This window comes from Actinia tenebrosa, unplaced genomic scaffold (genome assembly GCF_029948245.1).
Source record: "Actinia tenebrosa isolate PJP-AT-01 unplaced genomic scaffold, QUT_ActTen_1.0 PGA_scaffold7__59_contigs__length_16204524, whole genome shotgun sequence".
Taxonomy (NCBI): domain Eukaryota; kingdom Metazoa; phylum Cnidaria; class Anthozoa; order Actiniaria; family Actiniidae; genus Actinia; species Actinia tenebrosa.
This window is the reverse complement of record NW_028292584.1, coordinates 10,833,369-10,846,893: the sequence shown is the minus strand read 5'-3', so window position 1 is coordinate 10,846,893 and position 13,525 is coordinate 10,833,369. Positions and strand designations below refer to the sequence as shown.

The window sequence follows — 13,525 nt, the reverse complement described above, 5'->3', positions numbered from 1 at the left end:
TTTATATTTGGCTTAAACATTGTAAGAAATCGATAGAAATTGACATTTATTGACAAGGTGTGCGTCCTGCTTGCACGGTGCCTAATGCTCATACATGGAAAAAGAACCGCACGTTTCGGAATGCTAGTGAGATGTGCTCATAATAACCGAACAAAAAGCACAGAAACATATACAAATGTATAAATGATATGTTTGTGTGTGTAAAATAAATGTTACTACTACTTTATTATTTGGCTTAAACATCGTAAGAAATCGATTAGATAATCTACTGATGCCATTTTTTTTATTGATATCATGGTAATAATTTTTTTTTTTCTTTTTAATTTAAGTTGTTTTCGTTTCATGTTAATCTGATTGCAAATCACCTTAATGCACCAATCAAAAGGGCACCGCATTTCTACCTCGTGATCACTATATAAAGAACCTAACGTCATGATTGGTCTTCAGTTGATCATTCAATACCTAGCAGTGCACACCCATCAGTCGTCACCAAAACAACGAATCTGCAGACTTTTGAAGGTAAAACTTTATTAAGCGTTAGAAAGAAAGAGGGTGATATTATGCCTACTGCTGGTGATTTTGCGAAATTGTAAAAACCCATTTAAAATTGTACAATCCAGTTTGAAACTTGGCCATGAAACGTGTAACACAGGTGCATGTCGTCACACGTTTCTTATTACTCTTTCTTGTGTTGAGAATTCAGTTTGTCGGGGAAAATGACTCAACAAAGTTGACGCAAACATTCAATGTAAAGTTCGCTCTATTTCCAAAATGACTGCATCCGGCTTTCTCTTTCAAAGAAATTGATAAGATGATGGCTTGTATGGCACTCCCCTTCTTCAGTCGTTTCATCTAAAGCTCATAATTTACCTATTACGCATGATCATTTCTACCTAGATCTATCTATATATGGAACTCTCTACCAATGCACTGTGAAATGAATGATGTAAGCCTTTCCAAATTTAAGGAACTTGTGACCACCCATTTTGCTTCCAAAATGGAACATTACTTACCATCTTAAAGTCTTTTCAATTTGAATTTTGATAAATTTTGATATGTTTTTCTTTTTATTGTTGTTTTTTTCCTCGTCAATTTTAATGGTAATCATGTTTGTACTGTATGTAAATTGTATGGAGAGGGAATATCAATAGTCCCCTTCACAGTTCCCTGCGCCATCTTGAAAGGTAGCCGTGCCTTTGCATCGAAGCGAGACGAACGGTGAGCTTGCAATGATCGGATAGAGACATGTGAATTGTCCAAGGTGTTAAAAAAGTTCTCTATCATTGCGAGCTCACCGTTCGTCTCGCTTCGACGCAAAGGCACGGCTACCTTTCAAGATGGCGCAGGGAACTGTGAAGGGGACTATTGGGGCGAAAGTTCTGTTCTTCGCCAGTCCTCAAGTTTTATAAAATGTGTATGTATACATAGTGACAAATAAACTAAACTAAATTAAGAGGACAGACCAATAAGCTGTAGTCACAGGCGTGCGCTCTTTCGGTTGGTTGATTTGATCACTAAAAAACGTCGAAAAATGCGTGTTAGTGAATTTTGTGGTAAAAACATGTATATGTATAGTCTATACTCTTAGTGAACATGGAATGGCGACAGCATATGATCCAAACTTTGCACTGAGTGGAACCACTCGCTACTCTCGTGGTTCCAATCTTTAGACAAGAGAATATTAACCATGACTTCATATTCTCTTGGTTTGGATCATACGATTACATATTTAGAGTACAATAGAATATATATAAAAGCTGAGACGGAAATGGTGGTTGGGTTTGCGTGTCCTCACTGTAATTAGTATCTAATAAGTATTGTTTATAAATGTAAATATCGACAAAATAAATAAGTAAATAATATTAACAAATCAATAAAAGAGGAAAAAGGGAAGTAAAGAATGTATTTCTTTTTTATTTATTTTTGCTTGCTTGCTTGATCTTATTATTATTATCATTATCATTTTATCATTATTATTATTATTATTATTATTATTTCATTTTATTTACGCTTTTAAACTTAAACTTGATTTAAACTTTTCAGTTCAACTATACAGAATGGCTGGAAAGATCGCGATTATTTTGGTTATCTTTCTCGCGTTTGCTCACCATTTGGCGTATGGTAAATCCCATTTTGAAAAGGTACACTCTACTTGATACTCTAGGCAACTATCATGTATGGAAGTTAACGTTTTTCAGACGGAAGGGCCTAATAGGCTACTTGCATTATGAGGTCACGTGATCAAATCGGCCATTGTGGCTGGCATTCTACAGGATTTTAGCGATGCGAGAATGTAAAAAAAGATTTTTTAGCCGATAAAAGGTAAGTTAGCGCACTAAATAACGATAAAAATCCCCTTTTCTTGCAAGAAATATATTCTTAATAGATATCTAAAGTAGATTTTTGCTAATAGCTCGCCAAGAAGAAAAAAATATGGTATTTTTTGCGCTACGATGTGAAGACCTACGAAGTGTTTAGTCTTGTTTTGCCGACTTCATGACCTCAAAACAACGACTTCTTGTCGAAACTTCATCCTTGTAAAACGCATTTTTCTTGCAAGAAATATTCTTTTAATTGATACCTTAAGTAGATTTTTGCTATTCATTCGCCAGGAAAAGGAAAAATATGGTATGTTTTGAGGTCATGCAGCCGCCGAAACAAGGCTAAACACTTCGTAGGTCTTCACATCATAGCGCAAAAAATACTATATTTTTTCTCTTCTTGGCAAGTTAATAGCAAAAACCTACTTTAGATATCTATTAAGAATATATTTCTTGCAAGAAAAGGGGATTTTTATCGTTATTTAGTGCGCTTACTTACCTTTTATCGCAAAAAACTACCCGAATTCGCCATCTTTTTTCACATTCTCGCATGGCTAAAATCCTGTAGAATGCCAGCCACAATGGCCGATTTGATCACGTGACCTCTTAGTGCAAGTCGCCTATTAAACTTCATAAAAAAACTTTAGTTTAAACTTCTATCTATCTTTATAACCATGCTCCGCCAATCAGCACTAGTATTCAGTTATGCAAATTATCCACTCCTGCTCATTTATTAAACTATACATAATGATGGACATATCAGTTTCTCTCTCTTTTCCTTAGAGAGGGGGAACATGTAGACGAATAACGAAGTGTTGTGGCACTGAGAGTAAGTATAAGTCAAAACTCCGCACCAAATAACCTTAACTTTTATCAAATGCTGAAACGACCTCTTGGCTGATCTAAGTCAGGGCACCGCTAACTCACAGATCGAATCCTGACAAACTCTGGGCTCATCCAAGCTGGTCACTAGTCACCAGGAAATGACTAACTTACATCGATCTATTACACGTACATCCATACTCTGAGTCATAACCAAGCGAAGTGAAATAGTGCCCTTGAAGCTCGCCCTTGGAGCTTCGTTTCTCGGCCAGTTGGTATTTTTTCGGACCATCTTGCTGAACCCTGCTGAACCCTGCTGAACCCTGCTGAACCCTGCTGAACCCTGGAACCCTGCTGAACCCTGCTGAACCCTGCTGAACCCTGCTGAACCCTGCTGAACCACGATGAACCACGATGAACCACGATGAACCACGATGAACCACGATGAACCACGATGAACCACGATGAACCACGATGAACCACGATGAACCATGATGAACCACGATGCTGATGATCCATGCTCGTGAACCATGCTGAACCATGCTGAACCATGCTGATGATCCATGCACGTGAACCATGCTGAACCATGAGCCGGATATCCAGATCTTAGCACCAAAAAAAAAATCTCGAGGATACCATTGTAATGCATAAGTTTCTTTTTCAGAGGAAGTTTGCCAAAACGGTGTTTTTTCTAAGTGGTGCTGCCCATTAAACTGGTATTTGGACTGTGGATTCTTGGGTAACTATAGACAATTATTGTATCTGTTGCTATTAAATCACATCATAACACATCACATCACATCACACCACATGACATGACATGACATGACATGACATCGCATCGCAGCCCACCACACCACACCACATCACACCACACCACACCACACCACACCACACCACACCACACCACACCACACCACACCACACCACACCACACCACACCACATCACACCACACCACACCACACCACACCACACCACACCACACCACAGCACACCACCATAATCGTTTATTCGGCGGTGTTTTTAAAAAATTATTTCTTCAAACATTCTTAACGAATTTATCAATTTGCTTTTCTTATTTATCTATCTTTCACGTTGCCTGTGCCACCCCAGTCTAAAAATACGTTTTCCTCCTTTCCTCAAATAGGTATGGGAACTTGTTATTGCAAATACTTAAATGGTAAAAAGGAACATGGCTCAAAACCGAACTGTTAAACAGTTCAATGCCGGATCCGGAACAGAAAAGTAAAAGAAATTGCAATAAATTTTGTTGCAAAATGTGAACGCGTTTTTTACTGTTTATTGTGTCAATTAGCCCTTATTCCAAATTTGTCAACATATTTTGGTAATGATCGCGAGGCTGTGATGCAAGGTCATGTAACAGACACTCGGATTCAAAAGCATGCACACGCCGCCAACAATAAACAACACAAAGAAACCAAACAGCAATTTTATCAAATTCTGCAACACCCTCTTGGCTGGTCAAAGTAAGGGTACGGCTAACTCACACTCAGATAGAACTCTGAAACAACCTCTTGGCTGATCTAAGTCAGAGCTCGGCTAACTCACAGATAGAACTCTGAAACAACCTCTTGGCTGGTGAAAGTCAGGGTACGGCTAACCTCACAGATCGAACCCTGAAACAACCTCTTGGCTGATCAAAGTCTGGGTATTGATAACTCACAGATCAAACCCTGAATCAACCTCTGGGCTGGTCAAAGTCCCCCCCCCCCCCCCATGTTTGTTCCACTAAACCCCCCCCCCGACTTAAATAATGACTGGTCCCTAAAACGTCTTCCCGTCGTCCAGTCCCCTTCATTGATTGTTTTTCTATTGAACAAAAAAAAAAGACGTCTTGAATTTATACCGGAAGTAAGAATAAGTGTAGCATGCGCATATCTGACGAATCTGGGTCTTCCGGTTTGTGTGTTACCAGAGTATTCGATTTTTTGGTGAGAAGGGACTGGGTACGGGAATAGGTAGTGAGGCTTGTGGTTCTCCTTACCCTCCCCTCCCCTCATTAAACTGTTACCAGCCCTGGAGACTCATTGGAGACCAGATAAGCAGTGGAGTAACAAACCGGGGTACCAATCTCTAATTTCCGGAGGGTATTCCCATGTAAAATCTTTTTTACTTATCCCTAAACGATATCACTGGCGATACCACTTTAAAATTAAAAAACCAAACAAACAGAAAAACAAAAACAAACAAGATAAATCATTTAAAATAAAAATCAATGCGTATATTGTAATACACAATGAAAGTATTAAACTGATAAATGATATTTGGTTTAATGTTTGGCAATATATGGGAGTGAACAACCCACCAATCTCCACCCCCCCCCCCCCTCCCTCATTAGGCAGCATAGTCCTCAATAACTGAGAAATCATTGAATAATATAGAACTACGGGAAAGTCAAGATTAAAAGACAATATCTATTATTCTTTTGTTTGAATAAGATAAGTGATACTGAGTTTTGGCGGTGTTTTTATACTTCTTAGATCTTAGTCGGTGTAGAGTACAAACATTAAAAGTGTGCAACACTTTGCACTATTTAGTACTTAATTATACAGCTTCTCATTAATCCAATATAGGTAACTGTCCAATTATTTTCTTAATTGGACAGGTCTTGTTGATATGGGATTAATTAGGCAGCTATATAATTAATAGGTAATGGGATTTCATGCTTCCCAATCAAGAAATAATTAGACTCGAAAAATTCCTCTGACTGCCAAATTGGACTCGGCCTACGGCCTCATCCAATTTTGTCATTCCTCGGAATTTTCCTCGTCCAATTATTTCTTAATTGGACAGCATGGAGTCCTATTACATATACAAATCAGTAGTGCTAATTAAACAACAGAAAACAATAGGATTAGCAAAATTTAGCAGTATTTAGTGGTATTTATGTTACACACTTATAGTGTTTGTACTCTAGCATGGTGACTAAGTATATTTAAAAACGAGTGTTGGTTTGCTAGTAACAAGTTGGGTAAATAAACATTCGAAAGTTGCATTACTTGTCCTTTGCAAAATATTTTATGGGAATGTATTTACTGCTTGTTCTGAAGGTGGTTCAAAGTTTATTTTAATTAATAAACTTTTGGTCAGTTTAAAAACTTACCACGTCATTCGTTTACGTCATACTTCCCGCGTCTAGGTCGTCTCTAAGCAGGAATTACTGAACCTTGTTGGAAGACCATGGAAGGTCATGGAACAAGCTATCTATATATTTATATTCAATCTGAGCACGTACACATGCAATAGGAAACGATCATATTTACCGAAGTTTGAATTATAGTGAACGTGACATTTTTCTCTACCACATGGTTTTTAGACCCCTATTCTTACGTCGCCATTGCTAGCTCAAAACAACAACGAAAAGTAGACTAAAATACCTGTGCATGTTCAAAGTTATCAAAGTTGTTTACGTCATTTTTTGTAAACGCAGATTTACGTCACAGTATTAGTTAATTTATAGAAGCAAGAATATCACTGACAACCACTTAAGAAATCTTAAAACTTAATTTTACTATTTATTTATCTACCAATTTATTACGTTTATTAATAACAAAAAGTAAATGAATACTTGCACTCATTCCGTAATGGATTAATAGGTGACAACCTGTTTTATATTAAAATACCTATGCCTGTTCAAAGAATGTAGTTAAGTCACGGAATGGCTATCGTGCTGTGCCGTGCGTAAGCCTCGAGGAATGCGGAATATTATGGCCTTTGAATCCACTGCGATATTTTACAGTCTCGGCTAAAGGCATGACTGATTAAAATCGTCGACGTTCATCTGTACCTGTGTCAACAACAAGCTATTTTTATACAAACTAGCTAATTATAGTGTGGGTAAGGTCTAAATGTTTTTTCTTCGAAAAGACCGGTACCTGCATCCATATGAGCAAGCACTAATAAGCTGAACTAAAGTTTATAATCAGTATCATCATCAACAGTACCACCATACCATAGCATCAAAATATGTTATCGTAGTGATAATAAATCAATATACACTGTATGATTATCATAAACAACAACCGGACAAAACATCATCATCATCAACGACAACAACATCATCATCATCATTATCCACTCAATTCACTATCTTCAAAATAGAGCTGTTAAGTATGATGTAATTCGAACGAAAACCGACTTCTGGGTCCAAGGTAATAAATACTTTACAGACATTTCTCTGATTTTTTTCTTCATATCAGGATTTTCTGTTCATATATATAATTGTTTAAAGGCAGAGAATAAATCCTGGGAATAGTTCGTGGCAAGATTTCTTAAAAGCCCTGTTGTCGTTCTCGTAAAGTGGTGCATGAAAAGCTGAATATATGTCCGAACGAGCGGGCATTTGACTTTTGAATAAATATAGCGGTGTGACAGGGATTTGTGTTCCCCCGAGTTATGTGTTCCCCCGAACACTGGGCATTAGTGTTTTGTGTCCCCCCTCGCCTCCCTTTGAAACATCTTTTGACACGATTCTCTCCCCCAGGTCACACATAACTCGGGGGAACACAAATCCCTGCTGTGACACCGCTATATTTAGATCCCTGTGACAGCGGTTTCGATCAAAATACAATCTTTAATACTTGTCGCTTTTTGAAAAACGGGGAAAGAAAAGCTTGGAATTAAAAAGAAAAGGAAGCAAAACTTTTCAATGTGGATGACAGTACAGAACGAGTAGATGAAGATAAGTTTTTGGAGTCCAAAACAATAAATATGTTTACACTAATTCCAAAGTCGGCAAAGATTTCAAGTCTCGATTCTTAAAATTAAAGCTATAAATGATAAAACGATCTCAAAAGGTACTTAGCATGAAACTTGTTGGATGTATACAGGCTCAGTTTTGTACTTTTTAGGTAAAATTAGAGATTCATCGGACTGGCGACACTGAAAGCGGCTGTGGGGGAGACTAGCAAACAAAATGAGTAAAAATGCCACTTACTGGAGCCTGAACGGTGGGGCATTTGATCATTTTGTTTGCTAGTCTCCCCCACAGCCGCTTTCAGTGTCGTCACGCAACACTTTCTCCCCTGAGCAGGGGAGAAAGCGTTGCGTGACGACACTGAAAGCGGCAATGGGGGGGAGACTATTTGTTTGCTCGCATGGTGGGGAATTTGACCAATTTTTTCCCCAAAAAGTCAAATGCCCGGGGGGGGGGGGGGGGGGGGGGGGGGGGGAGAGGGGGATGGGAACCTTTGGAATTGACTCATACATACATAACTTTGAAATATCAAGTCTCACAAGTCAATGGCCTCTTTGGATTGCACCGAGTAGTACCGTAGCCTCCTTCCGGTCACACAAAATCAAACTCAAAATTATAATATTGGAAAAACAAAAGTTAAAGGAAAGTATAAAGGAAACGACTATTGCAGTAAAGAAAAGAGGATAAAATAAAAAACTGAAACCAGACTGAAAGAAAAAATACTAAAGCGTTAAATCAATGCTTAATTCTCATCTTGACCTCTATTTAAAAAAAATAATTAAGTATTAAATTTTTCATATTTTATTTCACCTTTCCGAAATTGGTCTGCTTGTGCACAAAACAGTAGAGACCCATTATTTTTATATTGATTGATTTCTTTAAAACTATGACTTTCCTACCCTTGGAATAATGATTTTACTTCGCGAACGCCCACGTTTTACTTGTGCACTGTGCGATCGACCACGACTAGTTGTGACGGTTGCTCAGCAGCGAGACACTAAATCTACGTCAAACCATACACAAACTGAGTAACGCAATTACTATAAATAAAATGTGTGTAATCTTTCAACCATGCTCATACGTCAAAACGTCTGAGGATACTTCATGGTAAAATTCTGCCCTCTTTCCGACACATTTGGAATCGAAAAGAAGAAAATTAGGTGAATGTTACAAGCGATAGCTGCCGACAAAAAGAAATCCGAACCGATTTATCTTGGACTTCTAATACTTGTACCGTGTAGCTTTAAAACTTTAGATACCGGCTACGTGCACTTGCTGTACAACCCGTCCGCCATCCTTTGATTTGTTCCACTGGCAAAGCAAGAAATGCGATTATGAATGTTCACAGAACGATCGTCATGCAATTTCTGTGGTCATCACTCGCACTTTTATGGATTCTGCTTCCCGGATTCAAGGTATTTTTGAGCAGTGTTTCTTTTTGCTATTGTTTTTTGAGCTTCTTATTACATATATCGGCGATTCAAGTGGTGGCTAGTGCAAGTGCTATTATGACGAAAATCGCTCAAACTTGGATTCAGCTGAAACTTCCTAAGAATACTCTTTAAAGGTCCAATAATCACTGTATGAAGTGTTTTCTCGATATTCAGAACGAAAGTATGATATTTTTACGATTATTTTTTGGAGTCTGTGACGTCATACACTCAACATCGAACATCGCTCCATACATTTCTTTGTAGTTTATGATCAAAATATTAGTAGTAAAGGGAGAAAGAAATACCCAAACACCCCAAAATATAAATTATAGTCACAAGTAATGTGAAATAAGCACATTAGCCACCCTTTGGGCTTCATAGGAATAAAATAAATTAAGGATTTATATACAAAGAAATATATGTAGCAATGTTCGATGTTGAGTGTATGACGTCACAGACTCCAAAAAATAATCGTAAAAATATCATACTCTCGTCCTGAATATCGAGAAAACACTTCATACAGTGATTATTGGACCTTTAAAGAGTATTCTTAGGAAGTTTCAGCTGAATCCAAGTTTGAGCGATTTTCGTCATAGTAGCACTTTAACCAGAACGGATGGTTTCTATAATTTAACCAGTCAAACGATCATACTAACAATATTTGAATACACAAATACTATATGTTGCGATTTATTTATTAATTTGGATATACGAAAACTTTTTGTAATTTAAGAAAAAATTCTTATAAATAGCTCTTACAACTGTATGACTCGGCATTTTTATGAACTAGACCCTGGCTGGAGGAGGATTTGGTTGGTTGAGCTTCTTTTTTATTTATTTTTTGCTTGCTTGCTTTATTTTATTATTATTATTATTGTTATTATTATTTTTATTAGTAGTAAAATAATGAAAATTTTGTGTTAGCTTGCAGACCATGCGGGCGATGGACGCAAATCTATGACTTTTATTCCCTTGGCCTTAATTAGCTCATCCCATTCATGAATCGATAATAATTAATATTGATAATATTTTTTTAATATTAATTTTTAATTGTGCGATTCTTTTTCAAATTTTTTTTCTTTTTCAAAGCTCAAACTAAAAAGAAAACTACTAAACAAACATAATTGGAGGAAGGGTGTGAAAGAAATAGCGTGGGCAGAAAGAGGAAATATTTCTCAGCTATCTGCTAATTGATAATAATAATGGGTTTAATAATCATTAATTTACATTTTACTCACTATCTTGCATCTGTAAATTACCGTAAAGTGAAGTTGGTATCCTCATTAAAGATTATTATTGCATCTAATAATTGGCCAAGAATAAAACAATCCTGGATCAACACATGTCAACCTGACATGATAAATATTTGCAGGTTTTTCTGCAAATAATACATTTATCATGTCAGGTGCGCTATACTCAGTTTCACAGCTAGCAGAGATTGAATCCAGTTTGCTCCTTTTCTGGAATTAGACTTTTTCTTTATTCTAATCCATAAAAAAGTATAATTATTAAATTATAAATTATAAATTATAGATCATAGATCATAGATCATAAATCATAAATCATAAATCATAAATCATAAATTATAAATTATTATTATTATTATCATTTATTAGTCTACCACTTTGGTAGATAATAATTACACAGCCTTGGTTTGATATTTATGAAATCATGCTTAACCTCATCCAATAATTATTTATTAATATTACTTATTTATTATGGTTAATATTTAGGCCTTACCCTTGAAGACATGCACAGAGGACCAGTACAAGAGGATATTGCACAACGGCTCATTTGTCTGCATTGATTGTTTCATGTGTCCTACAGGACTTGGCCCCTCTGTGGAGTGTGGAAGTACCATATCACCTGATACTAAACTTGAATGCAAGAAGTGTGAAGTTGGTGTCAGCTTCTCACCATCTAATGATTATGAACAATGTCAGTTGTGTAGTGTTTGCTCAGAGGATCAAGTCTCAAAACCTTGCACACCAGACAGTGATACTATATGCGAAAAGAGGTGTATGAGCAAAGATAAGTATTATGAGAAAAGCTCTGATGATTGCCAAGACTGTTCTTGGTGTTGTGAAGATGGCAATGATGTAAAGATAGATGAGTGTTCAAACAAAGGTATGCCAGCACAGAAAAGTTGTACAGTCCACAGAAAAAAATTGTGCAAACCACCACCTACAGCAGGAAGATCCACAACTGCACTCCCAATGACTCTACCTCTGACAGCTACAACTATCCAATGGCAGCCAACTAGTAAGAAAACATCTGAGTATAATGAACACTGGCATTCAAGAGAACCGACAAAAGGAAAGCCTTCAAATCATAGCAAATTTGAACACAGCAATATCAATAATTCCTCATCTTCTAATAACAGTGCATCAACTATTGAAATGCAAGTGTTATTAGGAGTTTGTTCTGGTTTGGTCATTCTCTTTATAGTAGCAGTTTTGGTTTGTCTATACATGAAGTACCACAAACAATGTGGTATTTGTACAAAGGTTTCAAAGAAAAGTCAAAGAAAGTTAGAAGTAGTTTATACTAAGGTGTTGAAAGAAGAAGAAGACAGCACCATAGCCTCCTACAAAGGTAAATTAAATATTGTATTTATTTAGAGGTATTCATCAACTTGTAGTAGGGTAGGGGATGAGGACAAAAAAAGGATGAGGGGTGCCTGAATATTGTGTAGTTCCAGAAGTTATCCATACCGACCCTACAGAGGAATTTGGAATTTCCGAAGGGTAGGGGGTTCAGAGAAAGAACAAAATTTACAGAGTTTGAATGGAAGAAAATTGGAAGTTCCAGGGGTAGGGGGTCTTTAAAAAAATCACTCAGTGAGGGGGGTGTGGATAATTTCTGGTACTACACATTTTCTCAATTTCCTGAAGGGTTTAGACAATCAAGGTGATCACCTGTGGACAGTATATACTATAATCAATATATATAGTCCCTGTATTTCTGTTAGTCACTGTTTGGCGTTTGCTTTGGTTTTTGGAAGAGTGAGGATTCAAGTATTAGTAGCTAATTAGTAGCCCTCCCCTGGAGATATTAGACTTAAGCTACTAATCCTTGAATCCTTGCTCGGCCAATTGACCAAAGCAAACACCAAAGAGTGGCAAAGGGAAAACAGAGAGTACTGCTCACAGTCTAGATTTTGCTAATTGCAATCATTCATTTTCCATCACTCAAGGGCGGTATTAAGTATTTGAGTGAAACTGTAGTATTGTGATAGGGGAAACTCCCCCTCCCCCACTTATGGCCCCTAATCGACAGATGACTATTCCCTATTTAAAACATATTACAATTTCACAATACCATATTGCAATAAATATTAAATAAAAATCAATAGCATAATATGTACTAATATGGTGTTTTCCCTCTCCTTCTCCAGGTAAGAGGCTTTTTGAGCTCTTCAAATCCAATCCTAAGCTGAAAGAAGAAGTCTGTAATAAACTGGATCTTAAAAAATCATTTGCAAAGGTGGCACGACGCTGTGAGGTGGATGAAGATATAGTGAGAAAACTGGAAGAACATTCAGGAAATGATCCTACATGTCAAGTTTTTGATTCAATTGAAGCCAAACATCCAAACTTTACTTTTGGTGAATTTGAAAACATTTTAAAGGAAATTAAAAGAATGGATGTACTGAAATGCTGTGTTGAACAACTTCAGCCTTCCAAACAGATTCGTGTGACACTGAATCAGTAATTAAGGAATCAAGTTTTTTCCAAAAACAGGGAAATAGGAAAAAGAACAAAGAAAAACGAACTGAAAAGTGAAAAGAAGAAGCAGGAAGGAAACAAAAAGTAAAAAAATGAAAAAAACATGAACAATAAACCAAAGGAAAACAAAAACAAAGGAAAGCAAAAACAAAAACAAAAACAAATAATAATAATAATAATTTAATACTTATAGGGCGCATTTTCCATGTCGAAATTTATCAAATGCGCCATAAGACAAAGACAAAAACAAAGACAAAAGCAAAAACAAAAACAAAAACAAAAACAAAAACAAAAACCAACAAAAAACCCAAGAAAAAGAAAAAGAAATAAAAATCAAACGACCTAGGATACAGGAAAACCCAAAAAAAATATTTAAAGTTTTTGTAAAATGTTGAAAATCTCTCTTCGATATCATTTTGATAAATAAAGAACTATTTACTGAAAACCAAAGGAAAACAAAAACAAAGGAAAACAAAAACGAAAACAAAAACAAACAATTTTA

The 13,525-nt window shown here is 36.5% G+C and overlaps 2 protein-coding genes across 2 annotated transcripts; both read left to right on the top strand.

Moving 5' to 3' along the window:
- Positions 1-454: 454 nt before the first annotated feature.
- On the top strand, positions 455-4,429 carry LOC116296253 (U-actitoxin-Aer2b). Its single transcript, XM_031704249.2, has 5 exons — positions 455-519; positions 2,044-2,141; positions 3,105-3,150; positions 3,808-3,882; positions 4,293-4,429. Exons 2-5 carry the CDS (start codon positions 2,058-2,060, stop codon positions 4,358-4,360), a joined length of 273 nt encoding a protein of 90 aa, XP_031560109.1. The 5' UTR covers positions 455-519; positions 2,044-2,057; the 3' UTR covers positions 4,361-4,429.
- A 4,497-nt stretch (positions 4,430-8,926) lies between these two features.
- On the top strand, positions 8,927-13,316 carry LOC116296251 (uncharacterized). The gene is made up of 3 exons (XM_031704247.2): positions 8,927-9,277; positions 11,029-11,890; positions 12,693-13,316. The coding sequence occupies exons 1-3, from the start codon at positions 9,197-9,199 to the stop codon at positions 13,007-13,009; spliced, it is 1,260 nt and encodes a 419-aa protein (XP_031560107.2). The 5' UTR covers positions 8,927-9,196; the 3' UTR covers positions 13,010-13,316.
- The last annotated feature ends 209 nt before the right edge of the window (positions 13,317-13,525 follow it).